Source organism: Pseudophryne corroboree, chromosome 6 (genome assembly GCF_028390025.1).
Source record: "Pseudophryne corroboree isolate aPseCor3 chromosome 6, aPseCor3.hap2, whole genome shotgun sequence".
NCBI lineage: Eukaryota > Metazoa > Chordata > Amphibia > Anura > Myobatrachidae > Pseudophryne > Pseudophryne corroboree.
The window spans coordinates 798,690,329-798,712,756 of record NC_086449.1 but is presented as its reverse complement, the minus strand read 5'-3'; the positions used below and the strand labels follow the sequence as shown (position 1 = coordinate 798,712,756).

At 47.5% G+C, this 22,428-nt stretch overlaps 1 protein-coding gene across 5 annotated transcripts in view; it reads left to right on the top strand.

The window, feature by feature from the left end:
- Nucleotides 1-22,428, top strand: part of PRR5 (proline rich 5) — a 172,822-nt gene that overhangs the window by 64,180 nt on the left and 86,214 nt on the right. For 3 of the 5 annotated variants that reach the window (XM_063928905.1, XM_063928907.1, XM_063928906.1), the window contains exons 2-3: nt 3,254-3,371; nt 10,638-11,315. In XM_063928905.1, coding sequence (XP_063784975.1) covers nt 11,164-11,315 — 152 coding nt within the window. In that variant the 5' untranslated portion in view covers nt 3,254-3,371; nt 10,638-11,163. The remainder of the gene's footprint in view (nt 1-3,253; nt 3,372-10,637; nt 11,316-22,428) is intronic. The other 2 variants (XM_063928908.1, XM_063928909.1) reach the window with 2 other exon arrangements.

The window sequence follows — 22,428 nt, the reverse complement described above, 5'->3', positions numbered from 1 at the left end:
CTGGTGTAACGTGTTGCTGCGCTATTATTAGTCTATATTTTGCATTTACAGACCTGACTTGCATCCTTCCGGTTGTTTCTGTAAATGTAATATCAAACCCCTTTGGTGGGACAGCTGTGGAGATGTTTGACTCATCTGGGCACTCAGGTGGAGCTCATCTGAGTCTAGTCTATAAATACTGTACATCAGTGATTGTATACTATTTCTCAAAGGTTTATATATGACATTACTCATCCAAAGTTTCCCCATCATTCAGGATATGACAAAGTCCTGGTGCTCTGTATCTAGCAATTATACTAAACTTGCAGACTGACGGAGATTTCTGCTGACAGGTGACCTTAATTCATTGGCTTTACAGCTAACTTTACTGCAGGCATGGTTTTGTCTGAACGTTTCAGCAAAGTATTTACATCATCAGGCAAAATATGATCTCTCCGGGTAGAGCTGTAGGGGTCTGGGACTGAGGGTCGACAGCACAAAGGTCGACACACCTTAGGTCGATGCCAATTGGTCGACACACCTTAGGTCGACATGGACAAAACGTCGACAGGAACAAGGTCGACATGGAAAAAGGTCGACATGAGTTTTTTATGTTTTTTTGGTGTCGTTTTCTTCGTAGAGTGACCGGGAACCCCAATTAGTGCACCGCGTCCCCTCGCATGGCTCGCTTCGCTCGCCATGCTTCGGGCATGGTGCCTTCGCTCCGCTACCGCTTCGCTCGGCACACTTTACCATTCCAATCGTAGTCCACGTGGATCGTTAAGTATGAAAAGGTTCAAAAAAAGAAAAAAATCGTGAAAAACTCATGTCGACCTTTTTCCACGTCGACCTTGTTCCTGTCGACCTTTTGTCCATGTCGACATTTTGTCCATGTCAACCTAAGGTGTGTCGACCAATTGGCGTCGACCTAAGGTGTGTCGACCTTTGTGCTGTCGACCTTTGTGCTGTCGACCTGGAGTCCGGATACCGAGCTGTAGTTAATGCTGTATAGAAATACAGGCTGAAAGCCACTAGTAGTCCCGCAGGACCGCTCAGAACGGGACCAGGCTTCATGAAAAATAGGGCATTATCTGTATGGTTTGGGCGGCTAAGGGGAAGGGTTTATTCTGCAATAGTTTTACATTTTAAACATGTTGTTGGGTCTGGAACACGTAACGTTTTGTATCGCCTGCGTGTGTTGGTCTACAGAGCTGCTGTGTCATGCCATGGAGCGAGAAAAAGTGGAGACGTTGCCCGTGGCAACCATTTTATGTACTGGGGGGACGGGGTCTATGTACTAAAGCCTAGAGAGAAATAAAGGGACGTATGTAAAGTATCAGCCAATCAGCTCCTAACTGCCATGTCACAGGCTGTGTTTGAAAAATGACAGTTGGGAGCTGATTGGTTGGTACTTGATCTCCGTCCACTTTATTTATCTCCAATGCCTAGTAACTAGACCTCTATGTGTCCGAGAGCTCAGCAGTTATAAGAATCAGAAGTCCTGATAAATTCGGCACCGTCCAGCAGGTGGACCTCTTAACCATTTCATTTATAAAGTGTAATAAATGTATTTATCAAAATTCTCCATCACGAAAAGCAGAGTAACAGCAGTTCCCGCATGATTTAAGTATTACTGCTATTAAACAAAAGCCCAACTCGGGGTATCAGAGATCGCGCCTGCTTCCAGCCAAGTCATTTATCCAGTTTATCAAGTTGTGAAAAGCAAACTGTGCACAGCTACGATCAACTCGTAATCACCCCCATAATGTGGCCACGCCCTGGGCATACTGTGGCCACGCCCTGAGTATACTGACACCACCCCTGGGCACACTGTGACCACGCCCTGGCCATACTGATGGCATTGCCTACTGGGTCCAAGCCATACTTACCGACTTTATGGCTGCTCTCTCCGGGAGAGAGCAGCCAGGTCGGTTCGGCAGGGGGGCGGGCTGCGATGTGAGTGCAGAGGGGGGCGGACCGGAGGCGTGATGTAGGCGGGCCAGGGGCGTGTCGGAGGCGGGCCGGGGCGTGACTACGGGATCATCCTGTGTACGCCCCCCCCCCCCCCCGGGTAATGCCGCTATTACCGGCATTATACAGCAGGGGGCGTGGCTATGATGACGCAATTATTCAACAAGAATCGCGTCATCGCCTGCCCGGACCGCCCACTTTACACACTAAGTGGGCGGCCGGGCAGGGGGGGACCCCTGTAATCGGGAGACTTGCCTGCTCTTCCGGGGGGCCGGGAGGGTCACCCGATTTTCGGGAGCCTCCCGGCCATTCCGGGAGAGTAGGCAAGTCTGGTCCAAGCATTGCATTCTGGATCTTGGTGCAAATGAGAAATGTGGCCAAACCTCCAAAAATGGCATTTTTACATCCCACACTATAGATCTAGTTGCTTTTCCTGATATAATTTGTTGCAGTATGTTCCAGTTTAGTAGCCACTTTCTGAATTTTGTCTAGTAACGTCTTTGGAGATAAGGCCTCCACTGTACACAGAGCTTGACGTGAGCCCGTTCTACTAGACCAACTCTGTACTAGCCTATTGGCTGCCAATATAAACTTTGGTGGTCATTCCGAGTTGATCGCAGAAGGAATTTTTTTAGCAGTTGGGCAAAACCATGTGCACTGCAGGGGGGGGGCAGATATAACATATGCAGAGAGAGTTAGATTTGGGTGGGTTATAGTGTTTCTATGCAGGGTAAATACTGGCTGCTTTATTTTTACACTGCAAATTAGATTGCAGATTGAACACACCCCACCCAAATCTAACTCTCTCTGCACATGTTATATCTGTCTCCCCTGCAGTGCACATGGTTTTGGCCAATTGCTACCAAAATTCCTGCTGCGATCAACTTGGAATTACCCCCTTTCTCTTCTTGCTGCATGAGAGCCATGTTGTGTAGTGCACATGTATTGTGACTGTGTATAGTTATTGTGTATCCAGTGCTGCAAAAATCTAGCTGTACATGTTAAGTTAAAATTAGTAATGCAACCCAAGGGGATAATTCAGATCTAATCGCTAGGCTGGGTTTTCTCACAGCCTGCGATCACATCTGAACTGCGCGTGCATATGCACCGCAATGCGCAGACGCGACAGACCGCAGCCACGGAGATCGCCGGTCAGCGACGAGATGGTGCGAAATTTCCGAACGCACTATATATATATATATATATATATATATAGTGACCCGTATACAGTATATTTTTTTTATTTTGCAAACTTCCTAAATGCTTGTACCAGAATTTCATACTTTCTATTTGCCTTTTGCAGATTCTCCTTCAGATCAGATGTGAGTCCTCTGTTGAGTGGGACGCAGATGCCTTGGCGCTTAGGGTGGCACAGATTTACTGTAGATTCCCTGATTTGCCGTCCTGGTGATTTTTATAAGGTAGGTTCATGTAGCACATATAGAAATGGAGCACTAATGAAATCTGTTGATAAATCGCCATAGATTATAACTGTCGGGGTTGGCCTATGGCTACGCAGACTGAACGCAGCAGTAGCGACTATATTTACGTTAATTTCTCGCCACAGGCCAGGAACAGCCATCACTTTTCCACAGCATTCCTTACCTTTGTACGGACACACTGCGTAACGTGCGCACCGTAGGAACTTATAGAAATTTTCACGCATGCGCAGTTACAAAAAATCACTTAACTAAGTGAACATCAGCTTTGTGTGTGGATGGCTAGTGGCTGTGATTCAGTCCCATGTCTGCGGTGCGCTAAACGGAGCTATTTGGCGCGATTTGTAGATACAGTATGCGTATTTGGACACATCAGTAACATGGGGGGTTGGGGGCAGGGTGTTGCTATAGCAATGGGTGGAGCTTAGCATTGTGACAGGGAAGCTCACTAGGCTAAGGGCCTTATTCAGACCTGATCGCAGCAGCAAATTTGTTAGCAGTTGGGCAAAACCAAGGGGGTAATTCCAAGTTGATCGCAGCAGGATTTTTGATAGCAATTGGGCAAAACCATGTGCACTGCAGGGGAGGCAGATATAACATGTGCAGAAAGAGTTAGATTTGGGTGTGTTATTTTGTTTCTGTGCAGGGTAAATACTGGCTGCTTTATTTTTACACTGCAAATTAGATTGCAGATTGAACACACCACACCTAAATCTAACTCTCTCTGCACATGTTATATCTGCCCCCCCTGCAGTGCACATGGTTTTGCCCAATTGCTAACAAAAATCCTGCTGCGATCAACTCAGAATTACCCCCCATGTGCACTGCAGGTGTGGCAGATGTAACATGTGCAGAGAGAGTTAGATTTGGGTGGGGTGTGTTCAAACTGAAATCTAAATTGCAGTGTAAAAATAAAGCAGCCAGTATTTATCCTGCACAGAAACAAAATAACCCACCCAAATCTAACTCTCTCTGCACGTTACATCTGCCCCACCTGCAGTGCACATGGTTTTGCCCGTTAGAGAACAATTTTGCTGCTGTGATCAGGTCTGAATTTAGGCCCAAAGACTCAACGTAAATAGCTTAAATTCCTGGTGAGGTACAAACAGCCACAACACATACAAACAAACAATAAAGACACATACAAATAATAATAATAATAATAATAATAATAATAATAATAATAATAGAAAGCTTGCAGGTTCATTCAGATCTTTTATTACTTTTAGAATACTGATTTTCACAGTTCATTTTAACCAACGTGCACAGCCTTCCAAGTGGCACTGCTGCTTTAGAGAACGGGAAGGGGAAGTATAGGTGAGCCCGTGATGACAGATGCTGAGTGATGGGACCATAGTTGGACTTTATGGTTTGTCTTGGCGAGATATTGCTCTTCCTCACAAGAGAAACATTTCTGTGTGTGTTTTGTTTAATAACAGAGACACGATAAACCCACGGAGAACACAGACCCCTTGGTAATGTGTTTAATACTACTTCCACAGTTCTAAATGATTATAAACCAGTACAGGTGCTGGGGCTGCAGTGTAACAGTTGTGCTATATAGTATCAGGTGTGAACGTCTTATCCTGGTCACAACGCAGTGCGACTAGGACGCACCAGGAGACTGCGCTGATTAATGTGATATATGATACTTGTATATTGTGTGTGACTGAGTCTGTATACGGAGCAGAACAGAACTTGTATTGGGAAAGAGCTGCGGCTGCTGCATTGTAGCACTTTGTGTATTGATTCAGATACTCAGCCGCATACAGATACTGTATACAAGTGTCATAGATTAAATTAATCAGCACAGTCTCCTTGTGCGTCCTAGCCGCATTGCATAGCAATTAAGATGCGCTTTCATCAAAAAAGATGCCCAGTACTAGAATATTCTTACGCGACCTGGCATGCCAGAGGGGGTGGTTTGGTGTGACTGCAGCAAAGATGTATGAGGACATTTCTGTACTATAGAAACAGTATAAAGAAACACAGCCAGAAGTCAGTCACCATCATAGAGTAAACAGAGTATCCCTGTAACAGCCATACAGTAAACAGAGCATCCCAGTGACAGCCATACAGTATACAGCATCCCAGTGACAGCCATACAGTAAACAGAGCATCCCAGTGACAGCCATACAGTATACAGCATCCCAGTGACAGCCATACAGTAAACAGAGCATCCCAGTGACAGCCATACAGTAAACAGCATCCCAGTGACAGCCATACAGTAAACAGAGCATCCCAGTGACAGCCATACAGTAAACAGCATCCCAGTGACAGCCATACAGTAAATAGCATCCCAGTGACCACTGTACAGTAAACATAGCATCCCAATGACCACCATACAGTAAACAGAGCATCCCAGTGACAGCCATACAGTAAACAGCATCCCAGTGACAGCCATACCGTAAATAGCATCCCAGTGACCGCCATACAGTAAACAGCATCCCAGTGACAGCCATACAGTAAACAGCATCCCAGTGACCACTGTACAGTAAACATAGCATCCCAATGACCACTGTACAGTAACATAGCATCCCAATGACCACTGTACATTAAACAGAGCATCCCAGTGACAGCCATACAGTAAACAGCATCCCAGTGACCACTGTACAGTAAACATACCATCCCAATGACCACCATACAGTAAACAGAGCATCCCAGTAACTGCCATACAGTAAACACAGTCTCCAGTGGCCATCAAAGAGTACATACAGCATTACATCACAGCATACTTGGCGACTTTAAATGTCTCCTCTCTGGGAGAAGCCCGGAAGAGGAGACACTGCAGGAGACTTCAGGGGGCGGGGGCGGGCTATGACATCATTAAGCCCCCCTCCCCCACACCGGGAAACGTCATGATTTGCGGGTCCACGGGAGGGGGCGGGGCTAAAATGATGCAATTTGCTTTAACCCCTTCCCCACCCCACGGACTCGCATATACGGGAGTTTATCTCTTCATCCTGCCCGCATCACTAGGGTGCGAGCAGGATGCGGGAGACCCACTTACTCTTCCGGGAGTGCGGGGGGGGGGGGGGGGGGGCTACACCAAAAAACGGGAGCCTCCCGCAGCTTCCGGGAGAGTAGGCAAGTATGCATCACAGCGACCACAATACAATACAGTCCTGACACCCATGTCCTCTGATATGCACTATCTTTATACTTCTTTTCTGTGGGGGAGTTGTCACTTCCCCTGCACCATAGTAATGCCCTAATTTATTTTACGGAACATAGTGGTGCCCTATTTTACGAATTGTCACATTAAGGGGCTATCAGTATACATTATGCCACGCAGTACCCCCAATTGACATTATGACAGCGTACCCGGTTCATATTATGCCACACTTTACTGCGTCCACTTCATACCACATTACAGTGCCCCAGTTCTTATTATGTAACATTATATTGTCCTCCAGTTCATTTTATACCACATTACAATGAGCATGTCCAAGGGAATAAGTATATTGTATGCACTAAAGCAAACGTTTGTAAGGGCCCCTATGTATATATCAATGGTTACAAATATATAACACATGGAACTTTACGGTGAATGTGGGCCCCTCTCAGCTCTGGGCCCCATAGCAGCTGCACTCCCTGCACCTATGGTAGCTACACCCCTGTATATAACACATGGAACTGTGACAGGGAAGGTGGCCCCTCTCAGCTCTGGGCCCCATAGCAGTTGCACTCCCTGCACCTATGGTAGCTACACCCCTGTATATAACACATGTAACTGTGACAGGGAAGGTGGCCCCTGTCAGCTCTGGGCCCCATAGCAGCTGCACTCCCTGCACCTATGGTAGCTACACCCCTGTATATAACATGTAACTATGACAGGGAAGGTGGACTCCTCTCAGCTCTGGGCCCCATAGCAGCTGCACTACCTGCACCTATGGTAATTACACCTCTGTGTATAACACATGTAACTGTGACAGGGAAGGTGGCTCCTCTCAGCTCTGGGCCCCATAGCAGCTGCACTCCCTGCACCTATGGTAGCTACACCCCTGTATATAACACATGTAACTGTGACAGGGAAGGTGGCTCCTTTCAGCTCTGGGCCCCATAGCAGCTGCACTCCCTGCACCTATGGTAGCTGCACCCTGTATATAACACATGTAACTGTGACAGAGAAGGTGGCCCCTCTCAGCTCTGGGCCCCATAGCAGCTGCACTCCGTGCACCTATGCTAGCTACACCAGTGGCGGAACTAGCGAGCGGTGGGCCCAGGTGCGACAAAATGCATTGCCCTACCCCTCCCCTCATCCCATCCAAGTCCACCCCCTCACCCCTGGAGAGGATCTGGTGAGGGGGACCTGCTCAGGGCCAGAGAAATGGATACCTAGCAACAGTGCCGTAACTAGACACTTTAGCACTGTGTGCAAGAAACGGCATCGGAGCCCCACCCCTGCATGCAAAACAGGGGCAGTGCGCGCTGTAGGCGCGCGCAAAAATACATAGGGGCATGGCTTCGTGGCGAAGGGGTGTGGCCACAAAATAATACCAATTCATAAAACGGTGCACAGTAGTCTCCATTATTCAAATTACGCTGCACAGTAGCATCACTACACCAGGTAGAGACCCTTTTACACCTTACGGCGGACAGATTCCCCTTTTTACACATTACGGCAGACAGCGTCCCCTTTTTACACATTACGGCAGACAGCGTCCCCCTTTTTACACATTACGGCAGACAGCGTCCCCCTTTTTACACATAACGGCAGACAGCGTCCCTTTTTACACATAACGGCAGACAGCGTGCCCTTGTTAAACATAGCGGCAGACAGCGTGCACTTTTTGCACATAACGGCAGACAGCGTGCCCTTGTTACACATAGCGGCAGACAGTGTGCACTTTTTACACATAACGGCAGACAGCGTCTCCTTTTTACACATTACGGCAGACAGCGTCCCCCTTTTTACACATAACGGCAGACAGCGTGCCCTTGTTACACATAGCGGCAGACAGCGTGCACATTTTACACAACGGCAGACAGCATCCCCTTTTTACACATAACGGCAGACAGTGTCCCTTTGTTACACATTACGGCAGACAGCGTGCCCTTGTTACACATTACGGCAGACAGCGTGCCCTTGTTACATCTTACGGCAGACAGCGTGCCCTCGTTACACATTACGGCAGGCAGATTCCCCCATTTTACACATTACGGCAGACAATCCCCCTTTTTGCACATGAAGAAAAAAAGAAAGAAAGAGAAAGAATGAATTATACTTACTGTCTTCGCTGGCTCAGGCTCCTCGGTGCAGCTTCTGGCAGAGATCCCGATTCCCGGGCAGGAGAGAAGGAGGAGGGAGCCGCAGCAACGCTGTGTTATTGGTGGAGGCGCTGCTGCTGCTGTCCCAGTCCTTCACCATAGGCTGTCCACCGCAGCTGTGAATGCTGGGATGCGCCTTACAGCGGTGGAAGACAGCCTATAGTGAAGCAGAGGGACAGCAGCAGCAGCAGCGCCTCAACCAATAAAACAGCGCTGCTGCGGCTCCCTCTTCCACCTCCCTCCTCCTCCTTCCCCCCGCGTCCGCTGCGCTCCTCTCCTCTCCGGGCGGCTGTGTGCTGCGGGCAGCGGTTGCCCGCAGCACACAGCGGCATGTAATGAGTCAGTTTGACTCATTACATGCTTTGGGCCCCTGGACAGTGGCGGCCCCAGTGCAACGCACTGGTTGCACTGGCGGTAGTTCAGCCTCCGAGCTATACCCTTGGTGTAGTCTGTGTTATTGGACCCCCTCCTCCCCCCTTGTCTTCAGTCATGGATGTGAAAACAAAGCCGGGACATCTGCAATGACAGTTGCTGGAGCTGTGTCTGTAGAAAGCCAGGCACGTGAGACAGGTTTCCCTTTAATGCCCGGATTAAATTTCTTCCTTTCCAAGGCAGCTAAAATAATAAACGTTTGCAACTCTCAAAGTTCCATAACAAAAAAGTGCAATGTGAAACCAGAAAGTAAAGGTTGCAGGAGTGCGCATATTTAAAGTCCTCTAAATTTGAAAAGAAACGTTCATTTGCATCGCTAGAGCTAGAATATCTACTATCACTATTTCATGCCTTTATGCAGATGTTGTTACTCGTGTTGTCACTTTTATCTGTTATTGTACTGTGTTTTTTTTTTCATTACCACTGTTTTCAGTTTATTAGTATTATTATTATTATTCCTTGTTGATGTGTTGCTTGTTTGCAAAACGTTTGTTTGTTCTTTAAAATCTTATAAGTCCCTATGATCCCCACCTCTAGCTGTAGACTAAGGGGGTCATTTCCGAGTTGATCGCTCGCTAGCTAGTTTTAGCAGCCGTGCAAACGCTATGCCGCCGCCCACTGGGGAGTGTATTTTAGCTTAGCAGAAGTGCGAATGTATGTGCAGCCGAGCTCTGCAAAAACAGTTTGTGCAGTTTCTGAGTAGCTCTGAACCTACTCAGCGCTTGCGATCACTTCAGCCTATTCGTGTCCGGATTTGACGTCATACACCCGCCCAGCGAACGCCCAGCCACGCCTGCGTTTTTTCAGACACGCCTGCGTTTTTGTAAACACTCCCTGAAAACGATCAGTTGACACCCAGAAACGCCCCCTTCCTGTCAATCTTCTTGCGGCCGTCAGTGCGACTGAAAACTTCGCTAGAACCTGTGCTAAACAACAAATGCCTTTGTAAGCGTACGTCGCGCGTACGCATTGCGGAGCATATGCAGAAATGCCAATTGTTAGCCTGATCGCTGCGCACAACGGCAGCTAGCGATCAACTCAGAATGACCCCCTAAGTCTTTTCTACAGATAGCAGTTGACACACTGACACCTGTAGGCTAAATGACGTTACTGCACTCTATTCAGAAAAATCCTGCTGAGCAGCTGAAAAGTAAAGATAATCAAAAGGACTAATTAAGTTCTAATTAACTCAGTAGCAAAGTAGAATTGCATTTAATTATGCACAACACCTAGAACAACCCTAGCTTGGTAATAGCATCTTTTTATAAGGTTTACTTTGTGTTGGAAGTGGCAGACACTTGAAACAAAAAAGGTTAAACAAGTTCAGACTGCTGTGTGATTTCCCACCGTACCCCCCTCCGCATTCGCTATAGAGATGCAAATTGCAGGGTGAGATTAGCTCGTCTTGGATATGGGGAGATTTCATACATTGCAGCCAATCAAAGTCTATTTCTCCCCATACTCTCCCTGCTGTCTTTGTCCTGACGCCCTGTTTCTTTTCTCTCTCCTTGTTTCCTTCTCATTTTCATGCTTATCTGATGGCAGGCGAGCACATTTTGATTCTCTGTGAAGAAGCCGAGGTTGTGCACTTTGTGAATGTTGCCACATCTGGCCGCCCTCGCTTGTGAAACTTTTCTTTTTCTTTTCTGGTTCTTCCTTTTCTCTCTTTTTCTTCTCTCTTACAACTGAGCTTCCGCCGTCTCTTTAAAAGAAAAAAAAAGCTTAAAAAACAGGAACTCCACTGTGACCGAAGACAGAAGCTGACTGTGAACTTGAGAAGCGTTCCGATCAGCTAGAACCAGCAAACTCTAGAAACAACAACCCCAAAAATTGTAAAAATGCCTCCCTGGGTTGGAAGACAGCGCATTTGCTAGTACGGCGGGGGAGAATGCAGCGTTGCTTCCGCAGGATTCTCTGGGACTGAAGGTACGCTGCAGCTTTATGACGCCTGGGCTGTACATTGCTCAGAGTAAAGGTCCTGCCTTGGTTGGGCTGTGCTAAGACGACTTGCCTTACCTCTTTTTTTCCAATGCAAGGCGTGGGAGCTTGCAGGATTATCTGTCATTAGCCAATGCTCAAACTCACGTTGACCATGAGGACTCTCCGCAGGTCGAAATTCATGAGTTCGCCCAGCCTCAGTGACCTGGGTAAGAGAGAACAGGCATCCTTAGATGAACGGGGGACACAACAGAAGCAGGCGGGTTCCAACGCCACCTGGAACAGGTAAGTCTCTTCTCTCTGTATAAAAGCCTGCATGCAATTTCTTATATCCAGTAAAAACAAGAAACAAACTCATTTGTGGAAAATAGCAAAGTTGTTAGACACAATTAAGTCTAAAGAATATAAAATGAATGTAGCTGGCATGCCTATATATATGTAATGCAGATGAACTTATATTGTAAGCCACAGTCCTGCAACCGCTGTGGTGCTCGTCTGGCATTTCATTGCACCTTTATCATGGTGCGGTCACGTTAGGCGGCACTCTGCTTGAGGATTTATCCTGCCCAGTGATGTATCATGTACAGTTGGCCAGAGGTATTCAATGTGCAGCCCTCCATCTGCAGTGGAACTATAAAGCCCAGCATGCCCCGCCATAGTTTTGCTTTTACAGCATGCTAAAACAGGGCATGTTGGGCTTTGTAGTTCCACAGTAGCCGGCGAGCCGCATGTGAAATAATCCTGATGTTGGCTAACCAGATAAGTGCCTAGGGCTGCACTGTATGGGGGTAGAAACACAGATGTGTCCGCATACGCCTTTGCTCAAGTCGCAGCAAATCGCCTTGTTGTGCGCACCACAAGCTTTGCGGCTAAGCCGCGACAAGCGTCCCGCGGGGACTTTTTATCAAAATAAATCTTATTCTTATCACTAATGCAACAGAAGTACAAAGCGAGAGGACACGGACTACTGGAGCTGGCAGCTCATGTACAATTGTGTGCGACTCAGTCGCTAATCTGGGTGAAGAAGGCAAACGACGGTTCTGAGGTGAGGCTGCAGCACAGTCCAAAATTCATATAGGGGAGCCGCACCAACTGCCACCCCAACTGCTGCCCCACATCGCCGGCCGGCACTCCCTGGCAGTTGGTGAGGCTCCCGTATTTGAAGTTTGGACTGCGCTGTAGCCCCGCCTCTGGAGCCGCCCCTGGCGCCACGCATTTTGCGCCATATGGAAGTAAAGCACTAGGCGAATGAGCACACAGCTGTATTAATAGCTTAGTTATTTCAGTGCTTCTTTTCATTCTCTCTGTTCCTCGGTTACTTTATCATAAACTAGTTTTCCCAGTAATGATAATTAGATTGGGAGTCATTGGATAGTCCGGTCAAGTGTGAGTGTTTGGGGTCCATGACTAGAAATATACGGTATATTGATGCATAATACTTAGGACAGCATTAGCAAAGATGCAGCCAAGATTATCCCTGAGGTCAAAGTTCAGACACACAAGCTACACGTCACAATTGTGTTTTTTTCCAATGACTCATACGCCCATAAATATCTTTACAGTGAGTCCACACATAGGGGTCTATGTACTAAGCCATGAAGAGAGATAAAGTGGAGAGAGATAAAGTATAAAGTACCAGCCTAGTCAGCTCCTTTCATTTTAACTATGTCCAGATGGGATCCGGATTGAAAGTCGACAGTAACTAGGTCGACAATGTCTAGGTCGACCACTATTGGTCGACAGTAACTAGGTCGACAGGGTGTCTAGGTCGAGAGGGTCTTTAGGTCGACATGTCAAAAGGTCGACATGAGTTTTTCACAATTTTTTTCTTTTTGTGAACCTTTTCATACTTAACAATCCACGTGGACTACGATTGGAACGGTAATCTGTGCCGAGCGAAGCGGTAGCGGAGCGAAGGCACCATGCCCGAAGCATGACGAGCGAAGCGAGCCATGCGAGGGGACGCGGTGCACTAATTGGGGTTCCCGGTCACTCTACGAAGAAAACGACACCAAAATAACATTAAAAACTCATGTCGACCTTTTGACCTGTCGACCTAGAACATGTCCACCTAAAGACCCTGTCGACCTAGACACCCTGTCGACCTAGTTACTGTCGACAAATAGTGGTCGACCTAGACATTGTCGACCTAGTTACTGTCGACTTTCAATACCACACCCGTCCAGATACGCAGTTTCCCGCATGTGAATGCAGTTTCCAGAGACACGTTGCTGGTGTTGACAGAGACTCCTGGGGGTAAAATCCGGGATTTGTATACAATACACAGATAAAGGTGCCTCTCTCTGCTTTCCCTCCTGTTACTGTATGTACTGTGATGTGTTATTGACCAACATCAGCAATTAGTGGATAACGAGCCCCGCAGTCTGGGAGAGACAATGGCCTTGTATCCATACCCCAGAATCCCAGGATTTGCAGCCTCTATGGAAGCGTAACACAGTCTGTACCCCAGTATAAAGCCATACAGGCAATGCAGATAACCGTAGTGGAGAGAATGAGTAACACGTGACGGATTGCTATCTGTGTGTACACAAGCATTCTATGCATATAAGCAATACAGCAGGGACGGTTGTTATTTAAACCCGCATGTGGACTACACATGTTACCTGGCTGCATTGCAAGCATTCACAGAGATAGGGCCTTGGTCAGGAAGCAATCTCGTGACCCCAGTGCTGTGAACCAACAATGCGCTCACCACTGTGCCACTGTGTCAGCGTATGAGACTTGTCTTATATATAAACAAGGGATCCTCGTGGCTATAAAAGAACCAGGAGTGTTACATTAGGGAAATGGGCATAATAAGTAAATGTAATGGGGAACTGTTCTTCGCTGGTTTTCATTTGGCTCTGCCAGGTTTCTCTCAGTGGAAATGTTTGGATAAGAAAGCGGAATGTTATGGACCCCAGAGGTTTATACACCAAGAATAACTGTGGAGAACAGATGCTAGAACTTTTATTGAAAGAAAAAAGGGATATACATTAAAATAAGGGCCTGCCCCAAGAAAACAGGGACATGTGCGGGGGAGGGGTGCACAGAAGGGTATTTTGCAAAACACTTATACCCCTTTCAGACAGAAACCTAAAACACTGTTTATGCTCGTGAATGGGCATCGATATGGGCACAGATTATGTCTACACATGTTGAGAATCCCGGGTCTGCAACCCTGCTCGCTTGCAGAGTTTTTTCTGGGACTTGCAACCCGGGTTGACGACCCGGCTCAGGTCTGATAGGTGCGACCCGAGACTTGATGACCCGGGTAACGCCTAAAACAAATTGATTGGCCGGGGACAGTAGCGTTTAGAGATGAATGCCGGAAGACCCGGGTCACTGGAAGACCCGGGATCAGTGTGAAGGGTGACGATGCGGGAATAACCCTGGTCGTCACCCACATGTGAAAGGGGTAACCCCAACTTCAACCCGTGATCTGTGGCCTGAGTCCTAGCCAGGTTGAAGCCGAGTAATTATACCTCAAAGGGGATTTATGTTGGCTGAGCACTGGAATACAGGATTCAGCCACAACTCCTCCAAGTACGATTCCATGGGGTGTATTTACTAAATGTTGATTTTCAGTGATTTAAAATTGGTCTAAAATTATGTGGTGTTTCAGGGGTTAAAACGCAAATTTGTGAACAGACAATTTTTAAAAAAATTTTTAGTAAATGTGCAATTTAGCGCCTGCAGGATCTTTCTTATCAATGGGCACCAAAGCTCCTGCTATTTTTCTTTAAATGTTTATTCGCATGGCAGACGCAGCAAAACACCATTCATTCACTAGAGATGCCGGACTGCGACTTTAACTGCACAGGAATTTGTTTTAAACACGTACTTCATTTAGCTATATACCCCGATCTGTGTTAACACATATAAGAAATCAAAGTTAAGTGTAAAATGTCACAAAATGCCATTTGCGCCGCAATCCTGCATTTTTTGCTCTTACGTAATTGGCCCCCGGTGTATTTTTATGAGCGAGTGTCAGGTCCAACTTTAACCTGAACTCATGTTATCGTTGTTGGCTCCTGCGGAAAGTAAGAAACATCTGCACGCCATATGGATGACAATTGTGGGAGTGATACGTATCTTACAAACATCTTTATTTTTAGCCAGCAAGTGGTATTCATTAACACGAGAAGACTTCATGTACAGGATCTGCCGTGTGAGAGCGCCAGACATTCCCTGGAATCAGTGTATCAGCTTATAGCGCCATATGTTCCGCGCAAGTGTCAGTCACATGGCTTGTGCGCGGCAGCTTGATCAGTGCAGGATCAGTGATGTGTCCAGAACAGTCGGGAACGGACATTGTCCTGATGTGGGGATTTTTGTCCAACTATCTGTCACCCACAGCTGTGTAGGGGTCACACCAGGACTGTTCCGCCTAAACGTTAGGAGTACATGACAGGGTTGCCGGGGCCGCGTGATGACAGATAAGTAATATAAAGTTATAGATGTTTTTAGTCTTCTCAACTTCCTAAATACATAAGTAGTTAATATAACATTGTACTAACACCTTGCACAATCTGCACATTTGCAATTTGCGCATGGCCACAAAATGAACGCAAGCTTATGCATGAATGCAGATTTGTTAGCGTCTGACACTCGCGCCTCCTTATGCGTGGAGAGGTGGAATGGGGGAGGGAAGAGGTGAGAGTTCTCCCAGCTCCCCGGGAAATAAGGCAACACTCCCGCATTCGGCCTACTGCTCCGCTGAAGTGTGCGGCGACCTGAAGATGCAATTCATTATGAATTATGTCATTGTAGCCCCTCCCCCTGTGACACAATGCCATAAATCATGTATTGCATTGCAGGGGCGGGCCCGCCGTGATGCATTTTGCAGTACCACGCCCCTGCCCCTCCCACCAGGACATGACCCTCCTCTTATAGAACAATTGGCTGCAATACTCTTTATAGGTCAATGCATTGCATCAGTGCTGCTACACATTTATACAGATTACTGCTACATTTGATAACTAATGTCAATAATACAATATATTTCTTCACACTCTACTGCAGGCTGCCTTAACAGTGACATTGATATGTCAGAAAATGGCAATCCTATGTAATGAAATGCTAACGTTGCTCCTTACCTCTATGGGGGGAATTCAGGTGTTTTGCACACAGTCAGCCACTAGATGGCACCCAACAGAGCAATTCAAGTGTTGCTCCGTCTGGGTGCGCGCAGCCGTCGTCGCTGACATTACTGTTATGTTGTTCCGTCATTTTGACGGGCAGGTAACTAGTATGTATATATTTGTAAACTGAACGTACAAGCTACATTTGCATATAAATGGATATGTGCCAATTTGCAGTTACATTGTTAATAGCAGGCATCCCGTATTCCGAGTATTGCACCTCAGTATGCGCTATGGAGAACCCAGGGACAGTCACAGTTTTCACCACACCGGGTACTTAGCTAAGTAGATGCAGGAGAGATCTTCATCAGGAGTTTGAAGCAGCAGTGTAAGGGGGAGATGTACTAAGTCTTGCAGAATGATAAAGTGGAGAGTGATAAACTACCAACCAATCAGCTTCTGTCATTTTTCAAACACAACCTGTAACATGGCAGTTAGGAGTTGATTAGCTGGTACGGTATCTCTCTCCACCTTATCACTCTACAATAATTAGTACATCTGCCCCTTAGATTCAGTGTAACCGGTATATATAACACATGCTATAATCTGTAAGCGAGGGCAGTGAGTTTTACAGACAGTACCACATACCACACGCACACGCTATGCTTCCAGTTCCTGAACTGTATAACATTTGCCGCAGCTGTGTTGTGTCTGATGGATCCCAGCTCTGGCTGCATGTAGGGTGATAGTCAGTGACAGCTGAGTATGTGTCTGCATTATTCCAATGTTCCTATAGGGAACAGCTAGTACCACCCAAAACTGAAAATGTAGTTTGGGGTGAAATGAGGTGAGATGTGTTTCTTACCAGCCTTGTGGCAATCCAGTGGTCCATCATTGTGTCTGATGGTCCCATGTAAGGGATATGGGCCCTCATTCCGAGTTGTTCGCTCGTTCTTTTTCATCGCATCGCAGTGAAAATCCGCTTAGTACGCATGCGCAAAGTTCGCACTGCGACTGCGCCAAGTAACTTTACTATGAAGAAAGTATTTTTACTCACGGCTTTTTCTTCGCTCCGGCGATCGTAATGTGATTGACAGGAAATGGGTGTTACTGGGCGGAAACACGGCGTTTCAGGGGCGTGTGGCTGAAAACGCTACCGTTTCCGGAAAAAACGCAGGAGTGGCCGGAGAAACGGTGGGAGTGCCTGGGCGAACGCTGGGTGTGTTTGTGACGTCAACCAGGAACGACAAGCACTGAACTGATCGCACAGGCAGAGTAAGTCTGGAGCTACTCTGAAACTGCTAAGTAGTTAGTAATCGCAATATTGCGAATACATCGGTCGCAATTTTAAGAAGCTAAGATTCACTCCCAGTAGGCGGCGGCTTAGCGTGTGTAACTCTGCTAAATTCGCCTTGCGACCGATCAACTCGGAATGAGGGCCTTGGTAAGGTCTGTCCAGTCTGCTACATGCGCCACCCCTCCAATGGCTCCCACTACAGCGCAGCGGAACAGACCTTAGCTGGAGGACGTCACTACTCTGAGCCAGGAAAGGATACGTATATAGCGGGGACGGGGCAGGACAGTGTGGGGGCAGGGCAAAGCAGGGGCGAAGTGGAGGGTAGGACGGACTGAGGTGACCCGGCATATGCCCTGTCCCTTTACTAGTAATAATGATGATGACCCATTACCCTCATCAGTCATTCACAGATGAAGCTAATCTGGGCATATTTTAAGAGAATAAGAGAAAAGTTTAATTAGTAAAAGGAGAGGTGGTAAAGTGAAAGGAAGGGTGGTAAAGTGAAAGGAGGGTGGTAAAGTGAAAGGAGGGTGGTAAAGTGAAAGGAAGGGTGGTAAAGTGAAAGGAGGGTGGTAAAGTGCAAAGAGTGGTGGTAAAGTGAAAGGAGGGTGGTAAAGTGCAAGGAGGGGAGGTAAAGTGAAAGGAGGGTGGTAAAGTGCAAGGGGGGTGGTAAAGTGAAAGGAGGGTGGTAAAGTGCAAGGAGGGGAGGTAAAGTGAAAGGAAGGGTGGTAAAGTGCAAGGAGGGGTGGTAAAGTGAAAGGAAGGTGGTAAAGTGAAAGGAAGGGGAGGTGGTAAAGTGAAAGGAGAGGTGGTAAAGTGAAAGGAGAAAGGAAGGGTGGTAAAGTGAAAGGAATGGTGGTAAAGTGAAAGGAAGGGTGGTAAAGTGAAAGGAAGGTGGTAAAGTGAAAGGAAGGTGGTAAAGTGAAAGGAAGGGTGGTAAAGTGAAAGGAAGGTGGTAAAGTGAAAGGTCAGGTGGTAAAGTGAAAGGAAGGGTGGTAAAGTGCAAGGAGTGGTGGTAAAGTGTAAGGAGGGGTGGTAAAGTGAAAGGAGGGTGGTAAAGTGCAAGGAGGGGTGGTAAAGTGAAAGGAGGGTGGTAAAGTGCAAGGAGGGGTGGTAAAGTGAAAGGAGAGGTGGTAAAGTGCAAGGAAGGGTGGTAAAGTGAAAGGAGAGGTGGTAAAGTGAAAGGAGAGGTGGTAAAGTGAAAGGAAGGGTGGTAAAGTGAAAGGAGAGGTGGTAAAGTGCAAGGAGTGGTGGTAAAGTGAAAGGAGAGGTGGTAAAGTGAAAGGAAGGGTGGTAAAGTGAAAGGAGGGTGGTAAAGTGCAAGGAGTGGTGGTAAAGTGAAAGGAGGGTGGTAAAGTGAAAGGAAGGGTGGTAAAGTGAAAGGAGGGTGGTAAAGTGCAAGGAGTGGTGGTAAAGTGAAAGGAGGGTGGTAAAGTGCAAGGAGGGGAGGTAAAGTGAAAGGAGGGTGGTAAAGTGCAATGAGGGGAGGTAAAGTGAAAGGAAGGGTGGTAAAGTGCAAGGAGGGGTGGTAAAGTGAAAGGAAGGGGAGGTGGTAAAGTGAAAGGAGAGGTGGTAAAGTGAAAGGAGAGGTGGTAAAGTGAAAGGAGAAAGGAAGGGTGGTAAAGTGAAAGGAAGGGTGGTAAAGTGAAAGGAAGGTGGTAAAGTGAAAGGAAGGGTGGTAAAGTGAAAGGAAGGTGGTAAAGTGAAAGGAAGGGTGGTAAAGTGAAAGGAAGGGTGGTAAAGTGAAAGGAGAGGTGGTAAAGTGAAAGGAAGGGTGGTAAAGTGAAAGGAAGGTGGTAAAGTGAAAGGAAGGGTGGTAAAGTGAAAGGATGGGTGCTAAAGTGAAAGGAGAGGTGGTAAAGTGAAAGGAAGGGTGGTAAAGTGAAAGGAAGGTGGTAAAGTGAAAGGAAGGGTGGTAAAGTGAAAGGAGAGGTGGTAAAGTGAAAGGAAGGGTGGTAAAGTGCAAGGAGTGGTGGTAAAGTGCAAGGAGGGGTGGTAAAGTGAAAGGAGGGTGGTAAAGTGCAAGGAGGGGTGGTAAAGTGAAAGGAGAGGTGGTAAAGTGCAAGGAAGGGTGGTAAAGTGAAAGGAGAGGTGGTAAAGTGAAAGGAGAGGTGGTAAAGTGAAAGGAAGGGTGGTAAAGTGAAAGGAGAGGTGGTAAGGAAGGGTGGTAAAGTGAAAGGAGAGGTGGTAAAGTGAAAGGAGTGGTGGTAAAGTGAAAGGAAGGGTGGTAAAGTGAAAGGAGAGGTGGTAAAGTGAAAGGAGAGGTGGTAAAGTGAAAGGAAGGGTGGTAAAGTGAAAGGAGAGGTGGTAAAGTGAAAGGAAGGGTGGTAAAGTGAAAGGAGAGGTGGTAAAGTGAAAGGAGTGGTGGTAAAGTGCAAGGAGGGGTGGTAAAGTGAAAGGAAGGGTGGTAAAGTGCAAGGAGGGGTGGTAAAGTGAAAGGAAGGTGGTAAAGTGAAAGGAGAGGTGGTAAAGTGAAAGGAGAGGTGGTAAAGTGAAAGGAAGGGTGGTAAAGTGCAAGGAGTGGTGGTAAAGTGCAAGGAGGGGTGGTAAAGTGAAAGGAGAGGTGGTAAAGTGAAAGGAGAGGTGGTAAAGTGAAAGGAAGGGTGGTAAAGTGCAAGGAGTGGTGGTAAAGTGCAAGGAGGGGTGGTAAAGTGAAGGGAGGGTGGTAAAGTGCAAGGAGGGGTGGTAAAGTGAAAGGAGGGTGGTAAAGTGCAAGGAGGGGTGGTAAAGTGAAAGGAGAGGTGGTAAAGTGAAAGGAAGGGTGGTAAAGTGCAAGGAGTGGTGGTAAAGTGCAAGGAGGGTGGTAAAGTGAAAGGAGGGTGGTAAAGTGCAAGGAGGGGTGGTAAAGTGAAAGGAGGGTGGTAAAGTGCAAGGAGGGGTGGTAAAGTGAAAGGAGGGTGGTAAAGTGAAAGGAAGACAGACTTTGATTTGACAGAACACATTTGTACAGTGAATCCTCATAATAGTATTTTAACATGCAATATAATTGTAATCAGTGCTTAAAGTGGTCCTAGAGAGGTGGTGGAACTCACCCTCCCCCCCGGCACCCACGTAATAAAGGTATTGCATGCACCCCCAAAAGGGGGTGTGGTCTCAAAAAAGGGGCGTGGACACACAATAGTAATAATGCCCACAGTAGTAGCACCCCTAATACACATAATGCCCACAGCAGTAGCGCCCCTTATACAATGCCCACAGTAGTAGTGCCCCTTATATCCCCAGGAGTGATGCCCCTTATGAAGTGCCCCCTTTACAATGCCCTCATTAGTAGTGCCCTTAATGGTAATGCCCCTGTGTAGTATTGCCCCCAGTAGTAATGTCGCCTGTAGTAATGCCCCCAGTCATTTAGCCCCAGTAGATATGCCCCCAGTAGTAATGCCCCCCGTAGTAAGGCCCCTGCAGTTATGACCCCAGTAGTTTACCCCCCCCTTTAGTTTAGCCTCCCAGTGGTAATGCCCCCAGTAGTTTAGCCCCAGAAGTTTAGCCCTGTTGTAGTTTGCCCCATGTAGTTTAGCCCCCCCTGTAGTTTAGCCCCTAGTGGTAATGCCCCCTGTAGTTTAGCCCCCATATAGTTTACCCCTGTTAGTAATGCCCCAGTAGTTTAGCCCCTGTAGTTATGCCCCCAGTAGTTTAGCCCCCCAGTAGTAATGCCCCCTGTAGTTTAGCCCCCATATAGTTTACCCCCGTTAGTAATGCCCCCAGTAGTTTAGCCCCTGTAGTTATGCCCCCAGTAGTTTAGCCCCTGTAGTTATGTCCCTAGTAGTTTAGCCCCCAGTAGTAATGCCCCCTTGCAGTTTGCCCCCTTGTAGTTTAGCCCCCAGTAGTAATGCCCGCTTGTAGTTTGCCCCTTTGTAGTTTAGCCCCCAAGTAGTAATGCCCCCAGTAGTTTAGCCCCTGTAGTTATGCCCCCAGTAGTTTAGCCCCCCCTAGTTTTCCCCCAGTAGTAATGCCCCCAAGTAGTAATGTCCCTGTAGTTATGCCCCCAGTAGTAATGCCTCCCTGTAGTTTGCCCCCAGTAGTAATGCCCCCAAGTAGTTAGCCCCTGTAGTTATGCCCCCAATAGTAATGCCCCCCTGTAGTTTGCCCCCAGTAGTTAGCCCCCAGTAGCTTGCCCCATTGTAGTTAGCCCCCAGTAGCTTGCCCCATTGTAGTTAGCCCCTTGTAGTTTGCCCCCTGTAGTTAGCCCCCAGTAGTTTGCCCCCTTGTAGCTTTCCCCCAGTAGAAGCACTCACACATATATAAAACAAAAAAAACCACAACACACCTTACTCACCAAGCCCCGCTCCTGCGCCCGACCGCTGCAGTCCTTCCGGCGCCCGCTCCTCGGCACTATGGGAGAGACGCACACACTGACAGAGCTGGAAGCCGGAGCTCAGTAGTGAGCTCCTGCCGCCGGCTTCCGCTGAGGAGAGAGAGCCGGGCGCCTGCTGGTAACACACTGTTATCGGGCACCCGGGATCTCCCTGCGGCGCCGGGCACACATCGGGTTAGGTGAGCCGGAGGAGGCGGAACTGCGTTCCGTCTCCAAATGAAACTGATGGAACGCAGTTCCGCCCCGTTCCGGCTCACTTTGACCCCTGATTGTAATTGCTCTGTAAACTCACTCATCCAATGCCACAACTCTGATTCCAACCAGACCTCATCATAATAATGTTCCTTTAATTCCACAAAGGATTTGTAGCTGTGATGCCATCAAACAGTTGAAACAAAATTCCTCATACTGAGGAATGCAACAGGCTGTAATCCTGTGACACCTAATCAGTTTTATGTTGCTAGGTGGAGAGCAGCGTTCTATGCTACAAGTGACGTTTCTGATTTTTGACGATTGGTGTGGAGATGTTTTTAGGGCAAGACAGCTGCCTTGTCTCAGGGATACAGTTACCCATTGCCAGATCAGCCGTTATGCAACCTAGGCTCCTGTCTAGGGCTCAGATTACCCTCATTTTTTTTAAACAAATAGAGGTGGGAAGAGAGCCCAAACCAGCTCTTACACTTCAGAGTTACCTATATGAGGCAC